The following is a 24324-nucleotide window of genomic DNA, read 5'->3' as shown; positions in this document are numbered from 1 at the left end:
TCTTAATTATGAGTTAGAAATTAAGCATAACATGTCTACCAACTTTACTGAACACATCAGATACATTTTTCAAAATTGCATGTTGCCAGAATTCTGTACTTTTCCACTTTTGGCCAATCAGGGGGCCCCTGGCAGGTGGGGGGCCCCTAGGCTGCAGCCATATCTAGCCTGTGCATTCACCCGGCCCTGTGTAGGAGTGTGGGAACTCTCCTGAAACAACACAGGTGGTGTGCGTAAACAGGGAAGTGGACAGGAGTATGGGAGCTGCAAAGGGGTCAGTTGCTCTGGGTCCAGGGATTTGTGGGCCCCAGAATTGGATCCTCTCATTGCATTGTATGTCTTGGGTGGGGGCCTTTCAGTTGATTTTGACCTGTGCCCTGCCAAAGCGGTCAGCAGCAGCCCTTGCGATGTGTGTGAACACCAACCAGAGCACACCACACTTCCCACAGGTGGGTAGGTGTGAATATGTATTTATGTATGTTTATCTGTATGTGTAATATGTTTTGGTACCACACATTTTGATCCACTTAATTTATGGCATAATTAATTAATTCAAGCATTAAATAAAATATATACAAATAAAGACATACATATACAGGGCGCCACTATATTTTTTTGGACCACTTTAAAGATTACAGATTTTAGCAATAACATTCGAAATAAATATTAAACTCTCCAATAGAACCAGAAAGCATTAAAGGTAATAGTGACAATATTTATGTATGGCCCATGTTAGATATTTAGACAGAGATCAACACAATTAAGTTTTGTTTGTACGAAATATCCTTTAATTCCAACAGACAGACTGACAAGTATTTTTCAGATACTGCACATTTCCACCGGCTGGTCATCAATACACACCCTAACAACTGCACCAGAAAGGGGAGTGGTGATGGGTGCCCAGAGGACTGCAATGATTTGAAGAGTCATGAGAGAGAGAAGGATCACATCCTTATTATAGCATACTATATTTCAGTAGAGTAACTTTATTATAATTCTGTCATAATAATTATAATAATAATAATAATATTTTTTGATTTGTATTCTTCATATGTATATGACGCACATGCACTCAAATGAGAGGGTTTTCTGAGGTCGCTCGCTACTGTGCTGTCTGCTTCAGAGCCAGACTACTCGGGTCTGACTACACTGCACCATGCAGAACACACGTCAAGTCAGTCAAAGCAACATCTCCCCTTTACACTGTGAACAAAATGGAAGGCTCCTCAATGACTGTTCAGTTGAGAAGGAACCATTAAAGTTTCCTGAAGAACTTAAAAGGTCAGTGAAGAACCCTAAGGTTCCTTAAATAACCTTTAGGGCTCTTCCACAGTGGCTATCGAAGAGTGGCTTTTAAAAAAAACCTTTTGGTTCCTGCGTTCTCTGAGGAACCTTGAAAACATCAGAATTCTTCAAACAACCACTGCGTCACATGACGGTTCCTCTGGGAACTTTCAGAGGTCCCCCCACTGTGGCACACTGAAGGTTCTTGAGGGAACTTTTCATTTCTTTACAGTGCAGAAGACAAGTGGGTAGTGATTATACACACTGAGCCCCGACAGCTCTCTTTCAATTCAATACATCTCCTTCTCACTCCACCCCAGCAATTTAATATTGAATCCTTCACAGGTCCAGCAAATCCCAGCAGGTCATCGTGAGTTGGGCACAGACCTATCCCGGCTCTCACGCAGACCCTTCGTGATTCGTGCATCTTCGTTAAACTTTGTGAGCCCTCACGGTTGGTAACAACCATCATGAGAACTAGGTTAGCACAGACCAACCTCTCCAGCTTATTCTGAAACATCCACTCATTCACTACGTAGCACACTTGCGAGTGTCATTGTTTGTTTTCCCCAACTAGTACATGATGACTAGAATGCATGACTAAGCATTTCAGAGTTAGCTAAGTTTCCTTGTGGTCTGTGGAGGGATAAGCTCCACAGCTGGGTGAGATGTCCACAGTAGATTTCATAGTGTTAATTCACCATGTCTTGGTGTTAAATCCAAGTCTTTAACCCTTTCATGCACGGTGTCCACATACGTGGACAGTAATTCTAACCCCACTTTAGATAGGTAAATAGTGGTTATTTTTTTCCAAATTGTATATGGGAAGTACCATGAGGTTCATTACAATACTTTAACAGCAGTTATAACTTTTTGCACTAAATATTAAGTGTTTGATGACATCATCAATCTAAGAAATCCACCGATGTGAATTATGACCATAACAAGCATGTTTATATCTGAAAATCAACCACACCAAAGGGCAATTTCAGGTTTTAAAAAATATTATGATGTTTAGTACAGTTCACTTGAGAAGTCTATGTTGTTAAAATCCAAATTTACAATAAAGGTAGGTTTTTATACAATATAAAGCTACTGTCCACGTATGTGGACGTTGCGCATCAAGGGAGTCTAATGATAAACATATTATTTATGATTACCGTGAGAATATTCTGCTCATTTTGGGCAAATACTTAATGTTATGAGCATTTATAATGATTATAGTGTGAAAATAAATTATTTTTAACATATTTAACACATTTTAACACTTTTAATTTAATAAACCCTTTCATGCACGGTGTCCACATACGTGGACAGTAATTCTAACCCCACTTTAGATAGGTAAATAGTGGTTATTTTTTTCCAAATTGTATATGGGAAGTACCATGAGGTTCATTACAATACTTTAACAGCAGTTATAACTTTTTGCACTAAATATTAAGTGTTTGATGACATCATCAATCTAAGAAATCCACCGATGTGAATTATGACCATAACAAGCATGTTTATATCTGAAAATCAACCACACCAAAGGGCAATTTCAGGTTTTAAAAAATATTATGATGTTTAGTACAGTTCACTTGAGAAGTCTATGTTGTTAAAATCCAAATTTACAATAAAGGTAGGTTTTTATACAATATAAAGCTACTGTCCACGTATGTGGACGTTGCGCATCAAGGGGAGTCTAATGATAAACATATTATTTATGATTACCGTGAGAATATTCTGCTCATTTTGGGCAAATACTTAATGTTATGAGCATTATAATGATTATAGTGTGAAAATAAATTATTTTTAACATATTTAACACATTTTAACACTTTTAATTTAATAAATTCAAGAAAAACTACCTAAAATTAGTGTTTCACGCACGTGTCTAAAGGCATATTTCGGGTTTCTTTCACCACAAAATGACACAAATGATGTAGGAATGAGCTAGAATACATGCTGAATCAAATACAGATCTGTCTTCATCAGAATTGAAGTTTTTTTCCACATGCAACAAGGTTTCCCCACAAATCTTGCCATAGCTGTGTATGTAAATATTGCTAAATTGACAGTTTTTTTCTCTTTTTTCATCTTTGTTCGTTAAATACTGTAATATATAATGTGTAAAGTGTCATATAATGTTGTAATATGACACAAAGGTAACATGGAAAGTAAGTAAATTAACTTACATTTATAATAGGGGTCTATTTAACACTATTTTTTTACAGAAAATACTTGAAAATGCTGATGAATGACTACAGAACGCATGTGTCTGGAGGCAAATTTCATATTACCTTTCATATAGGGACAACATAAATGATGTAGGATTGAGCTAGAATCCATGCTGAATCAAATACAGATGTGTCTTCATTCAGAATTTAAGTTTTTTCCACATGCAACAAGGTTTCCCCACAAATCTTGCCATAGCTGTGTATGTAAATATTGCTAAATTGACAGGTTTTTTTCCTCTTTGTCTCATCTTTGTTCCTTAAATAGTGTAATGTATAATGCATAAGTGTCATATAATGTTGTAATATGACACAAAGGTAACATGGAAAGTAAGTAAATTAACTTACATTTATAATAGGGGGTCTATTTAACACTATTTTTTTTTACAGAAAATACTTGAAAATGCTGATGAATGACTACAGAACGCATGTGTCTGGAGGCAAATTTCACATTAACTTTTTATACAGGGACAACATAAATGATGTAAGATTGAGCTAGAGTACATGCTGAATCAAACTGAGCTTTTTGTTCACCAGCATTGGCTGTCTTCTTGCATGCAATAAGAATTTCCCACATATTTTTCTATGACCGCCTATATAAACAATGCTATTTTTATATATATGTTTTTGTTGTTGGTTAATTACAGTGATATATGGTGTTTAGTGTTATATTGTGTTGTTATATAGCATAAAACACCATAAAAATGAATAAAACAGCTTAATTTGAACTTGAAATACAGTATAGGCCTATATAACTTTTCACTCCTTTGATGCGCAGTGTCCACATATGTGGACAGTAAAATAACTTCCACATCAAAAGAGATTTTTGAAAAATTCCAAAAGATTCTTCATATTAGCTCCATTATGAGTGAGAAAATCAATATATAAAAAATCTTGCACATTTTTTTCATGGTGTCTGCATGAAAGGGTTAATAAATTCAAGAAAAACTACCTAAAATTAGTGTTTCACGCACGTGTCTATAGGCATATTTCGGGTTTCTTTCACCACAAAATGACACAAATGATGTAGGAATGAGCTAGAATACATGCTGAATCAAATACAGATCTGTCTTCATCAGAATTGAAGTTTTTTTCCACATGCAACAAGGTTTCCCCACAAATCTTGCCATAGCTGTGTATGTAAATATTGCTAAATTGACAGTTTTTTTTCTCTTTTTTCATCTTTGTTCGTTAAATACTGTAATATATAATGTGTAAGTGTCATATAATGTTGTAATATTACATATAGTAACATGGAAAGTAAGTAAAATAACTTGCATTTATAATAGGAGGTCTATTTAACACTATTTTTTCACAGAAAAATACTTGAACATGCTGATGAATGACTACAAAACGCATGTGTCTGGAGGCAAATTTCATATTACCTTTCATATAGGGACAACATAAATGATGTAGGATTGAGCTAGAATCCATGCTGAATCAAATACAGATGTGTCTTTATCAGAATTTAAGGTTTTTTCCACATACAACAAGGTTTCCCCACAAATCTTGCCATAGCTGTGTATGTAAATATTGCTAAATTGACAGTTTTTTTTCTCTTTGTTTCATCTTTGTTCCTTAAATAGTGTAATGTATAATGCATAAGTGTCATATAATGTTGTAATATGACACAAGGTAACATGGAAAGTAAGTAAATTAACTTACATTTATAATAGGGGGTCTATTTAACACTATTTTTTACAGAAAATACTTGAAAATGCTGATGAATGACTACAGAACGCATGTGTCTGGAGGCAAATTTCATATTACCTTTCATATAGGGACAACATAAATGATGTAGGATTGAGTTAGAATCCATGCTGAATCAAATACAGATGTGTCTTCATCAGAATTTAAGGTTTTTTCCACATGCAACAAGGTTTCCCCACAAATCTTGCCATAGCTGTGTATGTAAATATTGCTAAATTGACAGGTTTTTTTCCTCTTTGTTTCATCTTTGTTCCTTAAATAGTGTAATGTATAATGCATAAGTGTCATATAATGTTGTAATATGACACAAGGTAACATGGAAAGTAAGTAAATTAACTTACATTTATAATAGGGGGTCTATTTAACACTATTTTTTTTACAGAAAATAGGCTACTTGAAAATGCTGATGAATGACTACAGAACGCATGTGTCTGGAGGCAAATTTCACATTACCTTTTATACAGGGACAACATAAATGATGTAAGATTGAGCTAGAGTACATGCTGAATCAAACTGAGCTTTTTGTTCACCAGCATTGGCTGTCTTCTTGCATGCAATAAGAATTTCCCACATATTTTTCTATGACCGCCTATATAAACAATGCTATTTTTATATATATGTTTTTGTTGTTGGTTAATTACAGTGATATATGGTGTTAAAGTGTTATATTGTGTTGTTATATAGCATAAAACACCATAAAAATGAATAAAACAGCTTAATTTGAACTTGAAATACAGTATAGGCCTATATAACTTTTCACTCCTTTGATGCGCAGTGTCCACATATGTGGACAGTAAAATAACTTCCACATCAAAAGAGATTTTTGAAAAATTCCAAAAGATTCTTCATATTAGCTCCATTATGAGTGAGAAAATCAATATATAAAAAATCTTGCACATTTTTTTCATGGTGTCTGCATGAAAGGGTTAAGTACCTAGGACTATTGAATGAACAATACAAAACCAAACGGATTAATTCCAGCGTTAACCTTTAAAAGTGTGGGTTTTTGAACATTCATTAATAAGAATGTGTTCTATCACAATGCAAGAATCTAAAATTCCAAATTTTAATTCATGGCGCTCAGAATTCTATAGAACTTTCAGTGTCCAAACATTCCTGTCACACTGGTGTGACAATGCACCTTTAAAGGTTTTATACAACACTCAAACAGTTCAATTTAACACTGTATCTATGCTCAGATCATTGTTGAATTAGCACTAGAAAATGTACTGCATGATTGGGGATGAGCTTCTGAGACATGCACGGGTACAAGCTGGGGTAAAATGCACTTAAAAAACAAGCACAACAAAGTAGAGGGGAAAACGGAAAACTAATAATTGAGCCCCTCTGCTGGTAGACATGTCATCACTAATGCTGATTGGACCTGACCAGAAGCTCGGATTCTGGGGTGTGATTCCCTACAGCGTTGTTGCAAATGAAGTAATCAACTCCGCTGGCTGCAATGTAATTTCTCATAGGCGACCTACTACGTTGCTGACTGGTGAACAATGATGCTTTGGAGAAACAGGGTCCTAGTTATTTATACCAGAATGTGTCACCAGGGGGTATTGGTGGCATTGTGTCACGAAAGGGTATTGGTGGATCACTAATTCAGCCTTAAAAGGTGCACTGTGTAAGATTGTGGCCAGAATAGAAATTGTAACCATGCTGCTCATTGACACTGTGTTGCCTATTGCCAAATTTGATCTTTTCATAAATATTAATAAATAATAAACCAGTATGATGGTAAGTTTTGCAGCTCAAAATGCCTATTTCTGGAAATTCAAAATGACAGACCATGGAGAAGACCCCCCTTTTCATGTATGTAAAAAGCAATTTTTTCTCCCAGTCATAATGAAGATTTAGAGTTTAATGATGGTGGTAACATTGGTGAATGGACAATGAAAATGTCATTGTCTCAAATACAGAACAATAGTCACCTTGGCATAATTTGATCACCACCATCTTTGTACACAGTAACGCTTTTTGTTTGAACATGAACTGGCAACAACGCAATAGGCAAATCATTCTGTATATGGAGGTAAAATGTCATCTTAGCAGATACTGTGTAAAACATAGGAACGCTGTACCAAGACGCTGGTGCCCATGGCTGCCCATGCCAAACAGCTGAATGTGACATCTAGTGTGGACTCCAATATGCAGACTTCCGTCCTCCCTTGTTCACTTGCCTGCTTGTGACGTCATGATGATGTCACTGACGACAGAAAATGAATTCGATATCTTGCACAATTCTAATGTAATTTTCTCATTTGCAATTGGGATGGTGAATTAAAAAACAGTCCCTCAAAAGTTGTTATGGCTAGGTTGTGGCTGGGAAACTTAATTTTCTCCACGGAGGTTGGGCCAGGAGGCGGGGCGAGGCCACAAGCACAAGTGGAGGACAGGAGTGTGCATATTGGAATGGACCCCTTGGCTGAATTTGATCACCATTGTACACAGTAACGCTTTTTGTTTGAACATGAACTGGCAACAACGCAATAGGCAAATCATTCTGTATATGGAGGTAAAACGTCATCTTAGCAGATACTGTGTAAAACAGAGGAAACCTGTACCAAGACGGTGGTGCCCGAGGCTGCCCATGCCAAACAGCTGAATGTGACATCTAGTGTTCTACAGTCAAAAAAAGTTTGTACACCCTTCGAAATGTCTTACATTGCGGTCAAAATTGGTCATAAAACATGGTCTGATCTTCCCAGAAATCACAAGAAGGAACAAACAAAGTCTGCTTTAACTAATTCCACCCAAACACTTACATGATATCATACTAAACATAGTTAAAGCAGACTCGGATTGTTCCTTCTTGTGACTTCCGGGAAGAACAGACCATGTTTTATGACCAATTTTCAGAAATGTAAGAAATTTCAAAGGGCGCACAAACTTTTTTCCTATGACTGTGTATGTATTGTATGCCACCTTATGTGACAGCAAGGCACTGAGCACGTTACACAACAGTGGCAGGGGGGAGGACACAGGAGGGCAGCGAAGAGGGGCAACGCAGAGAGGAGAGGAGAGGAGAGGAGGAGAGGAGGAGAGGAGGACGAGGAGAGGAGAGGAGTGGAGAGGAAAGGGAAAGATAGAGGAGAGGAGAGGAGAGGAGATAGGAGGAGAGGAGATATGAGGAGAGGAGAGGAGAGGAGGAGAGGAGGAGAGGAGGACGAGGAGAGGAGAGGGAAGAGGGGCAAGGCAGAGAGGAGATACGGTCAGGGCAAATACTCTGCCATCTGTCCAGCTTTTATTAATGTCTCTTTCTCTCTCCTCTCTTTCTTTCTTTCCTTCTTTTCTCCTCTATGCATGTCGGCTCTCATCACTGTCAGTGACCCTCAGTCTGTGTGATTTTCCTTAATCCTTAAGAACAGAAAGGATGTCACTGAGATCTTACAGGGGGCATTCCAGATTTCAGACGCACATGTCCGTCCACGCACGCACGCACACACGCACGCACGCACGCACGCACACACCCACACGCACTTTTCAATTTTCAGTGCATCGCCACATCCAGCAGTCACGAGGAGAGGATAGGACTTTGATTCAAGATTGAGAGATGCACTTAAAAAAAAAAACCTCAACTTACATTGACTTCACAATGATAAAAAAAACCCAAACACACTAATTAAAAAAACAAAACAAAATCAGCAAACAAACAAATTTATGACAATAATAATAATAATAATGATGACAGTCTTCTGATTGCAGCTGATTGCCGTTCCCTTCTTATACCCAGTGTGTGTGTGTGTGTGTGTGTGTGTGTGTGTGTGTGTGTGTGTGTGTGTGTGTGTGTGTGTGTGTGTGTGTGTGTGTGTGTGTGTGTGTGTGTGTGTGTGTGTGTCGCGGAAGTACAGCATTTCCACAGGATTGTGGGAGGAGTCTTCTAGGTCCAACACAGCACCAAGTCAGCACCCACACACAATGGTGTGTCTGTGTCTGTGTGTGTGAATGTGCATGTGTGTGTGTGTGTGTGTGTGTAATACACTTCCTGGTATAGTCATTTTGTATAACACCATGGTGTCTCTTGGGTGTTGCTTGTCTTTGTTTTGTTTTCCACAAGTGCAGCTTCCTGACTTCATATGAGAGGAGAGTGGGACTGTAAAGCTGTGACACAGAGGCGAGTGTGTGTGTGTGTGTGTGTGTGTGTGTGTGGTGTGTGTGTGTATAGAGTGCACACTGTGTGTACCTGCTGACATGTGTATGTTATGTGCCTGTACTGTACGGCATGTCCAACTCCTCAGGACTACTGAGTTGTCTGTGCCTCACAACACCTCGCGCGCGACAGCATTAGTTCATTTTACAGGCCTCACACCTGAGTCCACAGGTAGTGTGAGACAAGTAGGTACTGGATGTGTGTGTGTGTGTGTGTGTGTGTGTGTGTGTGTGTGCAAAAAGCAAGAATATAAGACAGAAGAGCAAAAAAGACAGTCAGAAAGATAGACAGACAGTCAGAAAGATGGACAGACAATCAGAAAGATAGACAGACAGTCAGAAAGACTACATCTAGGTTGAGAAAGAGTAACTTTGGGAGAATGACAGACAGAGACAGATCATGAAAGACAGAAAAAGAAAGGCAGCAATAGGGGTGTGTGTGTGTGTGTGTGTGTGTGTGTGTGTGTGTGTGTGTGTCAGACAGAAATAAAAAGGCAGCTAAGTAGTGTGTGTGTGTGTGTGTCTGTGTGTATAAGTAGTGTCTGCGTCTGTGTGTGTGGCTCAGACGGAGAACTCGGGGCCAGTCTTGCGTACGCGCGTGGCCAGCAGGTGGCGTAGTCTGAGGCCGGCGAAGGGGTTGATCCAGAGCAGCGAGGGCTGTCCCCCGAACACCGCCCGCATGCCCTCCCAACGCAGACGCCGCTCCCACGTGGGACGCTCACTCTTCAGACGCTCAATCTCCTGCACATGGGCAATACGAGAGGGTTAGTACCAGTCCCGAAGGTACCAAAACCATGCGTTTTAAATTACTATCGGCCAGTGGTCCTTACGTCAATCATAATGAAGAGTCTTGAGAGGATTGTCCTAAAACATGTTCTGAGGGAAGTGCAGCATAGTACTGACCCTTTACAATTTGCCTATAGGGCTATGAGGAGCACAGATGATGCTCTATTGTACATGCTCCACAACATATATTGCCACTTAGACAGGCCCAGACAATATGCTCGGGTTCTCTTCATAGATTTCTCGTCCGCGTTTAACACCATTAGGCCCCATCTTATGATGGAGAGGCTTTTGAACCTGGGTGTGAATTCAAACTTAATAAAATGGGTTGAGACCTTTGTGACTGAGAGAACATGGTGTGTTTGGGTAAACAAAGCTGTGTCCTCCCCAATTTTTACTAACACTGGGGCTCCACAAGAGAGTGTAATTTCCCCTGTACTGTTTACACTTTACACAAATGAGTGTAGAAGCAATACAGCTGATCATGTCACGATTAAATTTGCAGACGATACAGCCATAGTGGGGTTAATTAAAGACAACAATGAGACCCAATACAGGGCCTGGGTGGATCAGTTTGTAGAGTGGTGTGAGTCCAGCTGTCTTTTTCTAAATACAAGAAAGACAAAAGAACTCATTGTGGATTTTAGAACGGGGAGACACATCCATCAGAACATGGTCATACATGGGGAAGACATTGAGGTTGTGAAAAACTATAAATATTTGGGAATTGTAATAGATGACAAATTAACTTGGAGCTGTAACACAGATACTATTTACAAAAAGGGAATGCAGAGACTGTACTTCATGCGAAAGCTAAGACAATTTAAAGTGGACAGGGATATGATGCAGGTTTTTTTTATCATTCTTTTGTTGAGAGCATTTTATGTTTCTGTTCTGTGGCCTGGTACTTCTCCCTGTCTGTTGTAAATAAAAAAAAGCTTCATAAGATAATCAACATGGCCAGCAAGATAGCAACTAAGTAGCATGGCCATGACTGTTGACGTACGACGCCGATTCTGTTCTACCTTTGAAAATATTCAAATCGCCACTCTTCTCCCTCAAACTGATTTCACCTGGTTTTATGTTCCATACCCATGAGTTTTGTAACGGGGATACTAGGTCCTCCTCATTGCAGATTAAGTGAATTTAAGTGGATGTGTGTCTATGGTATGTCTATGGTATGGTGTGCATGCATGTGGGCGTGGGTGTGTTTGTGTGCGTTTGTTATGTACGATCTGGTTGTTGCAGAAGCAGTGTATCTGTGTGTGTGTGTGTGTGTGTGTGTGTGTGTGTGTGTGTGTGTGTGTGTGTGTGTGTGTGTGTGTGTGTGTGTGTGTGTGTGTGTGTGTGGTACGTACGGTCTCTTCGTTGCGTGCTTGTGTGTGTGTGGTACATACGGTCTCGTTCTTGCCAATGGAGTGTATCTGCGTATGTACGTGTTACGTATGATATTGTTGTTGCAGATGCAGTGTGTGCGTGTGTAAGTGTGTTACGCACGGTTTTGTGGCTGCGAATGGAGTGCATCTGTGTGTGAGTGTGTCAAGTTGACTTCTGTATGGTCTCGTCATTGCAGATGGAGTGTATCTGTGCACGTGTGCGTGTTTGTGTGTGTGTGTGTCTTACGTACAGTCTCGTCGTTGCAGATGGGGTGTATCTGTGTGTGTGTGTTATGTATGGTCTTGTCATTACAGTGTGTGCGTGTGGTCAGTGCAGATGGAGTGTATCTGCGTGTGTGTGTGCTACGTACGTTTTTGTTGTTGCAGATGGAGTGTATCTGCGTGTGTGTGTGTTTTGTGCGGTGTGTGTGCTACGTACGTTTTTGTTGTTGCAGATGGAGTGTATCTGTGTGTGTGTGTGTTTTGTGCGGTTTTGTTGTTGCAGATGGAGTGTATCTGTATGTGTGTGTGTGTGTATGTGTGTGTGTGACGTATGGTCTCGTCGTTGCAGATGGAGTGTATCTGCGTGTGTGTGTGTGTTACATACGGTCTCGTCGTTGCAGATGGAGTGTATCTGCGTGTGTGTGTGTGTGTGCGCGTGTGTGTGCGTGTCACGTACGGTCTCGTCATTGCAGATGGAGTGTATCTGTGTGTGTGTGTGTGTGCGGGCGTGTTTGTGTGTGACGTACGGTCTCGTCGTTGCAGATGGAGTGTATCTGCGTGCCGAACATGACGGCGGTGAAGGTGAGGAAGAGGAGGGCCTCCAGGCAGAGGAAGATCATCAGCATCACAGTCACCGGGGGGGAGAAGTCACTGCACTCTGCAACACACACACACACACACACACACACGCGCGCGCACACACACACACACACACACACACACACACACACACACACACACACGCGCACACACACACACACACACACACACACACACACACACACACACACACACACACACACACACACACGCGCACACACTTAATATACTAACCATCAATGGAGGAGCGCAGTCAATGCACTCTGACAAGACACTTAATACAGTAATATCTAATGTCCATAAATGTAATAAATGCTGTGTGTATGCATTATATACACTTTTAAAAAAAAGGTTTCGGCTTTTTCACCTTTATTCATCAGACAGGACAGTCAAGAGAGGCAGGAAGAGAGGACTATCAACTTGGATCAGATAATTTGTTTGTAGCTATGTTTACAAGACGAAAAATAAAAGGAGGGTTTGTTATTAACAGCACACTGACGGCATGGCAAAAAATAAAGAGCATATTACAAACAGAGATCGGGCTGCCAGGGACTGTAGGCCCATGGAATAATCCTAGTAAGTGAAGAAGTCTTGCACACCTCCTTGGTCAGGTGCGTAGGAGTGGAACCCCAAAGTCACCAATGTTAAAGCAAAGAAAGCTCCCGCACACTGTTCACATTTGCATGGTTTAATGCAACGTTTCGGTCTACTGACTTGAATTGCTTGAAGAAGGTCAGTAGACCGAAACGTTGCATTAAACCATGCAAATGTGAACAGTGTGCGGGAGCTTTCTTTACTTTAACTATGGAATAATCCTGCAATTACTATTCAGAATAAGAAACTGAATTGGGGTAGTTGGAAGGATAAAGGAATATTAACAGTGTCAGATATATGCGAAGAGAAAAAAAATGGTTCTTTGTTCAACATAGACAAAAATTTAATTTAACAAATGATGTCAGGAAATATTCACAATTATTAAGTTGGTTACAAGATACATTTTTATCACAGGGAAGCATAGAATCACCTGCAGTCAAATGGATGGCGAATGGCGAAAAAACTTATACGAACTGTATATAATAGTCTGATTGATGAACTGGCTAGCAGGTATTCATTGCACAAAGTATATCAGAACTAGAATAATGACCTTAAAGGGGTATGCCACTATTTTGGGGCTTAATACAGTTAAAATCGTTGGCCAAGGTTTATAAAGGTGGTAAAGTGTCTTATTTTTCATGTAAGCCATTGTCTTGCTTTAAGACAAGTTAAAAGAGGGAGCATGTCGCTAAGCTAGTGAAAGTCAATGGATCCGTGTAGCATGCTACACGCTACACGGATCCATTGACTTTCACTAGCTTAGCGACATACTCCCTCTTTTAACTTGTCTTAAAGCAAGACAACGCTTAACATGAAAAATAAGACACTTTACCACTTTTATAAACCCCAGCCAACGATTTGAACTGCATTAAGCCCCAAAATAGTGGCATAGCCCTTTAAGATTACTGATTCAAATGTAAAATGGAAGGAGTGTTTGGGTGGAGAGAAAATATGTCATGATGTGGCGAAAGGAAGAAATTATTGATGTTGATTTTCAGTTTGTGATGTAGTTCAATGTAACCTGCTGCGCTTTGACCAGACTGGACACATATCATGACTAAGTAATTAAAAAAATTGTACAAAAGAAAGAACGAAAAAAAAAACAAAAAAAAAGAGAGAGGCAGGAAACTAGTGAGGAGAGATAAGAGGGGAAAGGGTTGGCAAAGGACCTCGAGTCAGAATCGAACCCGGGTAGTGGTATGCCGTCTTACCTCACTGAGCAACCATGCCCCCATTACTTAGCCTGATTATCATCGACGTTCAAATCTCTTCGAGACTTGGTTTGACCAAGAGCATAACAAAGAACATTTCCCAGACTGCATGGTTGACCTGCCTCCCTCGGTTTGCTTATGTTTGTTTGCGTCCCAACAAAGTGAATTCGTATTTGCGGGAACTCAAACGAAAATACAATTGCTCTTGACCTGACTAGTTGCAACGCCAAAGATGTTGCGTCACTAGGAGGGCGCGGCCTGGCTACCCATTACTATTAACATCGTACACTTAATGCAACATGACTGAACGCTGATAAAATAGCCTTCATGAACAATATTCATTAATTTTATTTAAGCAACTGCTTTTATACCCCACTCATCTCCTAACACTAAAAAGTGAAGAGTAATGATGTTGAGAATTGTGATCTGCAATGATCAATAATGTTGCGGAGCATCAAGGAGAAGAAGAAGAGGCGTCTCTCACCATTCCACTGCACACGCACGCAGCTCACAAACTGGTAGCCGCTCAGGACCAGAGCATGGCCCGAGATGAGGGCAATGTACATCTGAAAACACACACACACACACACATACATACATACACAGACGCACACGCACACACACGGACACACACACACACAAAATTAAGAAAATGCATCACTACCCGGAAAAATAAATAAATAAAAACAGTATAGAAAAAAAACTTGCTGGGTATGGTGGCTCAGAAAAAAATTATTTTCTCTACAATAAAAAGCGTAAGGACAAAGCCATCCACATCCTTTGGGAAAACTAAAGGAAGGTATGTGTGTCACGCACTGATGCTGGCGTAAGAGTCGAAACGCGTCTGCTTGTGGACATGGTGGTAATTATTTATAAATAAGTAATGAGACATAGCTTGTGAGTGCGGATTTTTCTTCTTTAAGTTGATACCTTTTATTGCGCACCCAAGGTAATTCGTTTTTTTCCAGAAATTGAGCGCGTCCTCTGACAAACTTGAAAACTAAAGGAAGAAAATCAGTGTACCGCTGGATTTAGAACACAGAGCAAAGAGTCTTACAGTGAAGAGCACGAAGAAGCGCTGGTTGTTTTCCCCTACACAGTTGTTGACCCAGGGACAGTGGTGGTCCATCTTACGGATACAGCGCTTGCAGATACTACAGGTGACAGAAGTGAAAAAAAGAGAGAGAAACACGGGGAGAAATCACTTCTATGCACATAAACAGGAAAGAAAAGAAACAATAATAAAAGTGAAAGTGCTCCAATCTTCCCCATCTCATCTCATGTCCTGAAGTGGGTGAATATGCTACAAGTACAACTTGGAGAGACTTACAGTGATTTGATTCAACAGCATTCTGGGCACTGGTGTAGATGACCATCACACTCACACATATACTGAATTCATAACAGTATTGCTACACTTAATCTAACATTCTCAACAGTAACAGTCCTGTTGCCCTGGGCTGTCCAGACCTGCAGTGGTGTGCCTCCTTTCTGCTTTGATACTACAGCACTTAAGGCACTTGTAGATGACCATCACACACAAGACTCTAAATTGACACCAGCCAACCGGCCAAATGCTGGTAAAATTTCCTTTTGCCTGGTGGAAAAGAGAGCTTCCTCGCCACTTTCACCCATTAGTGAGTGTGTGTAATATTAGTAATATTAATTTGGCTGATGATGAAAAAAGTTAATTTAGGGCCCTGATCTCACATATACTGTTTTAATGAGTTCTACAGTATAACTATTAATCACAAGTGTCCTCATCCTGGCCTGCAGTGGTGTGCCTGCTCTGGGTTGATGCTGCAGCAGCACTTTGGGCACTTGTAGATTTTTGGGCCCAGACGTCAGGAGTTACAACCACACAGCTAATGCACATTCATTAATTAGTAATCGGCAATTGATATACTGCAACAAATATGCTTCTTCGATAATCCACATTTTTAAAAAATCCATGCAATAGTGGCATTAGCTGTGGTTGCACCACCCTGACATGTGCTACAGCGTCATTGACCCGTACGCTACGCTAGGCTTGATATCTTGAATTACAACAGTCCTGTCCTGTCCTGTCCAGAAGTGCCGTGATCTGCTAAGTACACATCATCGAGTACAACTAGTGGAGGAAAGCTTGTCCTGTCCAGGGGTGTGTTTCTTGAAAGTGTTGTTGTTAGCCAGTTAGCACTGGGTAGTTGCCAATGGGAAACTGCATTGCAAACAACACAGTAGCTAACGTAGTCTGCAACTATGGTTTTGAGAAATGCACTCCAGACCTGCAGTGGTGTGCCCTCTCTGGCTTGATGCTGCACATTAGAGGTGTCATGCTCTAACCTGCAGTGGTGTGCCCTCTCTGGCTTGATGCTGCAGCACTTGGGGCACTTGTAGATGACCTCTCCCGGCTTCAGCTGCAGGCTGTCCATGTACTCCTTGGTGGCATTGCCCTTGGGGACGGCTCCCTGTGGGGACACGGACACACACACACATGCACGCACGCGCACACACACACGCGCACACACACACACACACACACACACACACACACACACACACACACACACACACACACACACGCGCACACACACACACGCGCACACACACAGCAAGGACAAGGAGCAGACCACAAGACATCACTACAGCATCCATAACTGTTTATAATAATGCACCATCTGTTTTGCACACCACCCACCAGACACCCTGGGAGGCCCATTAAAGGTTGACACATGATTCAAAGTGAACTGAAACGGCGTCTATAAACATCAGAGATCACGATGCAAACAAAGTCATGCTGCGCAGGACGTCTATCCTCCCAGGGCTCAAATACCTCCGAGGGCTCAAATACCTCCCAGGGCTCAAATACCTCACAGCAACCCCACAGCATCCTCCCAGGGCTCAAATACCTCACCGCAACCCCACAGCAAACCTCTGGCATAAGGGGCAGATATGCTAAGGCCAGGCAGCCAGCTTTGTTTCAGGCCGGTAAACTGCGGTCGCACAATTCGATGGGCAATCACCTGCGAAAACCGCCGCGAGGTAGCGAAAAGGATCACATCTCGACGGGTCGCTCATATAGACAGGACACTCATATCTGTTATGAAGCTACGGGAGGGAGGGAGGATTACGAAATGTTCCACGTGAAGCTCTGCTAATAATACCCAAGTTGCCATTCTTTACAGTGACACCAAAGTTGAGCGCAAACTAAGTGAGGTCTTCAAAATTCTATTCTATTCAATGCTTTAAGTATGGACAATTTTCAATTGCCACTCGCCTCACTCTCTCACACAACAAAGTCTCTCACACAACAAAGGAGCTGTTATTAATGGGATCTGCACTAACTATTGTGAATACAAGGACAAGCTTGATCACTATTGCTAGAACCACCCACAGTCACACTTGCTGGGTGATTTACTGTATGTGGGGTGGATTGGATAGAGGAGAGAGAGAAAAAAAGTGTTTTCAGGAAGCCGGCAAAAGAGGCGCTTTCAATACGCTCCAATTCCCACACAGCCCCAATTAGCTGCACGCCTCCACTCAATTAAGCAATGATGTAATTACCCTTCAGGATTTCCTACAGCCAAGTGACTCATTTCCTAGGGTACGAGTGAAGTGATTAAACCCAATGTGAAAAGCACAGAATCTTAAAAAACTCTTGTCATTGTGATTTCTCTCGTAATGATTAAATCTAGTAGGTTGTGGAGCATGCACTATATTACCTAAAGAATTAAGTTAAGTTCATATGTGAGTCAAGGCAGGTAATCGGATAATATAGTGTGTAGGTGGCAAATTCTTAGCAGAAAAAACTTGAAAAAGCGCTTGGAGAGCGCAGACCAAAGCAACTTAGGGCCTGGGTCAGTGAACATGGTGCACAGATGCAAGGTGAGAACTGACCAGATTGTTGAGCATGACATTTATATTATTGCTAGTAGTTAACAGTTGAACTGAGCACAGTTCGTATCTAATATACAGTAATCACCACTGACCGGGTCGGTGAGCAGTTATCTAATATACAGTAATCACCACTGACCGGGTCGGTGAGCAGTTATCTAGTGTAATCACCACTGACTGGGTAGGTGAGCATTGTGCACAGATGGAAGGTGAGAATTGACCAGATTGGTGAGCATGACATTTATATTATTGCTAGTAGCTAAGGGGTGAACTGACTAAGTCGGTGAGCATGGTTCTTATCTAGTGTAATCACCACTGACCGGGTCGGAGAGCATGGTGCGCACATGTAAGGTGAGAACTGACCGGGTAGGTGAGCATGGTTGTTATCTAGTGTAATCACCACTGACCGGGTCGGAGAGCATGGTTGTTATCTAGTGTAATCACCACTGACCGGGTCGGTGAGCATGGTTGGTTTCTAGTGTAATTACTGACCGGGTCGGTGAGCATGGTGCGGAGGTGCGAGGTGAGGGCCAGTACGGCGAGGGCGTTGAAGAGGACTCCGTTGAGCACGGCGTACCACACGCTCTTGGCCGGCAGCAGCATGACGAACGTCACCACGAAGTCGGCGTAGAGCACCAGGAACCAGGTGATGAAGGCACACACCATGCCGCAGCCGTCCTGGATGAACCACAGCTGCGCCGGCTCCGACGAGAGGCCCCCGCCCCCGCCACCGACCCCCACTGACACCAGCGACTCGTGGCTCTGCAGCAGGGGCCTCTGCTGCTGCTGGTCCATCTCCCGCAGCCTGTGGGACTGCATCGCCATCTGGGGACGGGGAGGAGAACTGAATTAAGAATTTATGTAGCCGCCCGGTGAGACTAAGGGTATTTCTCAAAACCTAGTCTGCACACTTCCAAGTGTGCTCAGCCTAATTAGTCACAAGCAGTGATTGGATACTCTTTGGTGAACTCTATGGAGTATCCAATCACTGGCCGTGACTAATTAGACTGAGCGCACTTGGAAGTGTGCGGACTAGGTTTTGACAAATACCCTAGGTCACCATCTGAGGAGAGGCAATAGAATTAAATAGTAGAGTAGAGTATCATTTATTGATCCCAGGAGGAAATTAAAGTGTCCAGTAGCATACATGCATACATAAATACAGAAGACATAACACACAAGACATTACACACATCATTACACATATATTAACCATGTATAGCTCACTCTTACATACATGGGTGGTTGACGTTTAAGGGCGTAACGCAAAAAAAAAAAAAAGTTTTTCAAATTCTTGAAAAAAATGATGGATAAAAATTGGAAAAAATGAAGCACTTAGTGGTCTGTGGAATTTCACCTTATTTTTGCCATTTTTGGGAAAATGTGTCCTGCATCAACACATAGCATAGGCATGTCACACCGCAGGAAAATGGAGTCACACCACAGGGAATTCACTGCATTATGGCAATTTTAATCCTTTTGTATATATGACTGACATCTGAGCTCATGCTAACTTGATAATGATATTGTGTTTAATCTTAATATGTGTTTTCATTAATAAAAAAACTTTTTTTTCCTCCTATAAGAGCAGTCACACCACAGGACACCATAAAATGAACCTAAGCATTGCGTGACAGAAAGATTGCAATATGAAGACATATTAAGAGGTTAAGAGTCACCTTAAACTTTCACAGCACTCTCCAATAACTGAGGTACTGACTGGTTAGGAGTCAGTCTTTAAGACCCTTGTAGTTGGCCTTGCAGCTGCCCATTCACAAACATTGACATACAGGTCACCCCACAGGACGCAATTTGTGTTACGAAATTGAACTTGTAGTTAATATTACTGTCTTGAGTTTTTTCCACATTCACATATCTTAATCTAAATCTGAATAATGCTTCATACATTATTCAAAATGTTGTTGGTTAATTTATATATATATTATTATATATTGTTTCATTAATGTTACAGTCACACCGCAGGAAATTTGACATATAAACCTTTACATAAATCTTAGCAAAAATGTTTCTTCTAATCTAAGACTAATATGAAACACAATGTACCACATCTTCTTTCATTGACATTTGTTTTTAAAGGAAAATAACAGTTTTGTAGGTTTTTAACCAATGTTACGAAAAAACAAGGCGTCACGTCTCCCACCCACATACATAACCCCCCCCCCCCCTCTCTCTCACACACACACACACACACACACACACACACACACACACACACACACACACACACACACACACACACAGTAATAAGTAAAATGTAATAGAAGAAATTGAATACAAAGTAATAAGTAAAAAAAATCTTGGTTAGCTGCGGGACTGCATCCCCATTTGAGGACGGGAGTAAAAAATTGTGTTGAGTTTATTAAGCAGGTGAAACAACAGCCTCACAGACAGGTCAGTCATGGGTAAGCGGTTATGGCGTGAACTGATAGTCCAAAGGTTGCCAGTTTGACTCCTGACACACCAGGTTGTAATTAAGGAGTAATTAAGCAGTGCTCTCCCCACAACCTCCTCTATGACTGAGGTACCTTGAGCATGGTACTGTCCAGTCGCACTGCCCACTTGCACAAGTGAAGCTTAACTGCAATTTCCTTGTGTGCTGTGCAGGGAGCACTGTGTGCTGTGGGGTGCTGTGTCACAATGACAATAGGAGTTTCCCAGGTGGGAATTCACTTTCATTGTCCACATCGCTATAAGAGCATGGGGAGTTTAATTAAATAGAACGGTATGGCACTCGTCTACTATGCATCGGGTCCTTTACCGGCCCTTCCCCGTTTCTCTCCCCCCACTCGCTTTCTGTCACCATCTTCACTATACCACCATCAATAAAAAATATCTTTAAAAAAAAAAAAAAAGAATGATAAAATAAACAAAGTAGAATATAATGAAATAGAAGAGCAATAATAAAATGCCTTCTAGGGTATCTGATAAGACTGCATCGGTAACGCAGGAGTGTAGAATTAAAGTAAATATATTGGGAAAATACGAAATCCATTTAAAAAAAATAGCGTCCGTTTTATCAGCCCGTTAGACTGCATCGTCATCTTTACTAAGGACGGGATGGAATAACCTCCCCCATGCAGCACTCCTCCATGACTTATGTGGGTTGTATGTGTATGCATGTATGTCTGTATATAGGCCTGTGTCCTCTGTTTTTTTTGTTTTTTGTCAGTTGTGCAATAGTCTTGTGATGTGATGTTATGTGTATGTCCTGTCTTGAGCGAGTGTTGCTCAGGGACGCTAAAAGAATTTAGGTGAAAATTTACAATAATAAAAGTATAATCGTATCGTATCGTATCGTAATCGTATCGTATCGCATGACTGAGGTACCCTGAGCATGCTACCGTGCTACTGCACTTCACCCTTGCACGAGTGAGGCATAAGTGCAATTCAATTGTGTGCACTGTGTGATGTGGAGTGCTGTGACAATGACAATGGGAATGTCCTAGTAGTTCGTCTTCATTTGACTTCCAAATTCCTTTATTTAGCTGGCCGGCCTGCATTGCCATCTCTTGGAGGAGCATAGAGTTAAACAGAATCAAAAGATAGAACTGAGTGTATTAAATTAGAATTGAGCGGGACAATCATTCTATACAACAGGGTAGAGTGAGTTCAATTCATTACGCTCCACTCTCAGAGACAGAGGAGCAATGAAAGGATGATGGAATGGATAACACACAACATAGAAACAGAATATCAAAGCGGAGAGAAAACATAAGCGCATATATACATTTAAAAAATATATATCTTTAGGGGACTTGTGAAGAGATGACAGGAAACAACTGGGGGAGAGAGAGATGGGGCAGGGCTGGGAAATGACACGGCCGGACTCAAACCAGGGCCCCCATGGGCATGCAGGTCCAAATGTGGGAGGCTTGGCACACGGCTGTGCCACAGTGCCGCCCCCCCCCCCCCTCCAATATATTTTGTAGGCAGCGAGATCGCAACTTATTTATCAACAGTATTTTGATTCACACAGAAGTTTTTAATTTTACATTTCTTCAGCAAGTACCACTATGTGATGCAATGCTTACAACACAGAGGAAATGTGAGGAAGTCAGGGTCTTGACCAATTTTACATCAAGATTGTTGCTGAGAATCCCAATAAACAAATAATGAAATAAACAAACAAATAAACAAGCCAAAACATGAGTGTGTCTATGGCGGAACATACTGTAATGTTTGCCGGATTGAACCACAAAACATATTTCCCATACAATTCAACCAATTAGTGAAATGCTAATACCACTGTACCACTCCCAGTTCCTCTAATAATAGATGATACAATTATCCACACTGTGTGCATATCGGAAGAGCTGGAGTTTTTATGCGTTACTGGTCTTGTACTGTGCCCTGTAATGGTAATGATGGTAAATCAAATTAAGCAATAATGCCTCAATTACATGCAAACACACTCACACCCACTTGGCTTGCATGTTCCCACAATCTTGCATTGCTTTACTCTGGTGCCCTCACAATAAATCACACATACATGGTGGTGGTGGTGGTAGGGGCTTTGATGGAAACACACACACACACACACACACACACACACACACACACACACACACACACACACACACACGTTCTGACTCACTCACCTTGCTTGTCTGATTCCACAGTCGTGTATTAAAGTGTCATGCTGTCCTGTTGGCACGCCCTCACAAGGCTAGGCAGCGCGTGATGCATCCCCAGACCCGGGAGGTGGCGAGGAGGGCGGCAATGAGGGCAGGAAACCCACTGCGACCATTCTGCAAAGGCATATGGCATGTGTATGTCTGTCCGTTGTCCTAATCTGTCAAGCGCTAACATCATTCATCCTCTCCCCAAATGAGATTACGGAAGAGGGGGGAGGCTGCTGTAAAGGATAGCCAAGACGATAAAGCGAGTAAGCAGCATTAGTTTAACAAGCTACTGGCGTCAGGGCGCTTGAAGTCACACACAATATCTCTCCTTGTCTGCGATTAACGAGTGAGGAAGATTAGTTTACTTTCTCACGAGCTTTAGCGTTGGCGTTGTGATTTTTGGACAATTGAAGCCAGACATGGCAGTAGTACACTACTAGATAGATTGTAATGCCTAGGTTGGTGTTTAATTGCTGAATTCCGTCATGGGTTCCCGTGAGCCTGTTCGCGCAAATGAAAGTTTGGCGAAAGTGAATCAGCATTTAATCTGTGCAATGTTAAGTAGTGTATCGCACTTCAAGAAACAGCCGTCCGCTCCCTTCACCAACAGGAAACATATGCTAGCAATACTCAGTTTAAGAAAACGATTCACAATATTGATGTGTCCAGATACATAGACTCGACCAACCACGATAAGCACAGCGGTATACAATACACATCAAAGCTTAGAAGGGTTTGACGACAAAAAACACCTCTGCCACTTTCAGCACAGTTTAAAGATCAAGGCTAACACTTACTGCTAGTCATATAGGCGCAACGTAAATAACGTTGACATGAGAATAGCAAGCTAGCTTGACACACAGCCTGGGATAACTATACACGTCGTGTTTACACGATGCGTTGTCAGAACAAATAAATGCATTCTTACCAAATTTCAAGATTTATCCACTCTCCTTTCCCCCGGCTATTAGTGGCATATCATAGTTCTACGAATCCAACCTGCTGAGCTATGTCACCAGTCCAGAGCATGCATCACCGAATATCAAATTCATGGGAACGTCGCTTCCGGTGTGTTTGGAATGAACTGTGATATTTCCGCTGTAAACATTGTTACAGGAAATGAATGTGCCATCTAGAAAACGTTGTGCATTCTTTCTCTACAGTCTCTAATTTCAGGAGTAGAACATTTTACGATTGTTGTACGCAGGGAAATATTGGATGCATGATGTACATCATTGTACCATCATGTAAATAATGGCAAACCTAGCAGTTTTACACAAATCATATAGGCTACGGTCTAACCTGCCTGCATGCCTGCCTACACACAGACACAGACACAGCTTTGGCTGGGCCCAGGACAAAGTCGTCTGAAAGGACCCCCCAGCTCTATACAATGAGCACCCAATTCTGGACCCCCTCTCTGCCTGGGCCCGGGACAACTGTCCACATTGTCCCCCTCTGTCGACACACACACACACACACACACTACTAATCATGCATCAATAATACTCATGCAATGCAAGAAATACAACTCTCTGACACAAAACCAGGGCGAGTACTCATGTTTATTGCTATAAGCCTATAGAAGACATCCCTGTGAAACCGTCTAAGAACAAAACAGGGAGCAGCGACAGAGAGGGAAAATCCATCA

At 41.4% G+C, this 24324-nt stretch overlaps 1 protein-coding gene across 1 annotated transcript; it reads right to left on the bottom strand.

The window, feature by feature from the left end:
* Window positions 1-8356: 8356 nt before the first annotated feature.
* On the bottom strand, window positions 8357-23729 carry LOC134447932 (palmitoyltransferase ZDHHC7-like). The gene is made up of 8 exons (XM_063197655.1): window positions 23602-23729; window positions 22650-22799; window positions 18523-18855; window positions 16480-16604; window positions 15212-15308; window positions 14639-14720; window positions 12277-12407; window positions 8357-10109 (listed from the first exon to the last, which is right to left on the bottom strand). The coding sequence occupies exons 3-8, from the start codon at window positions 18853-18855 to the stop codon at window positions 9930-9932; spliced, it is 948 nt and encodes a 315-aa protein (XP_063053725.1). The 5' UTR covers window positions 22650-22799; window positions 23602-23729; the 3' UTR covers window positions 8357-9929.
* Between the last annotated feature and the right edge of the window lie 595 nt (window positions 23730-24324).

Source organism: Engraulis encrasicolus, chromosome 4 (assembly GCF_034702125.1).
Source record: "Engraulis encrasicolus isolate BLACKSEA-1 chromosome 4, IST_EnEncr_1.0, whole genome shotgun sequence".
Classification (NCBI taxonomy): Eukaryota; Metazoa; Chordata; class Actinopteri; order Clupeiformes; family Engraulidae; genus Engraulis; species Engraulis encrasicolus.
This window is presented reverse-complemented; position numbering and strand designations above follow the sequence as displayed.

Coding starts and splice junctions, on each gene's coding strand:
- LOC134447932 (XM_063197655.1), bottom strand. CDS start 18,855: ATGGCGATGCAGTCCCACAGGCTGCGGGAGATGGACCAGCAGCAGCAG. Junction 16,605..18,522: donor GCACCATGCTCACCGACCCG/GTCAGTAATTAC, acceptor GTGTCCCCACAG/GGAGCCGTCCCCAAGGGCAA. Junction 12,408..14,638: donor CGTGCGTGTGCAGTGGAATG/GTGAGAGACGCC, acceptor TGTGTGTTGCAG/AGTGCAGTGACTTCTCCCCC.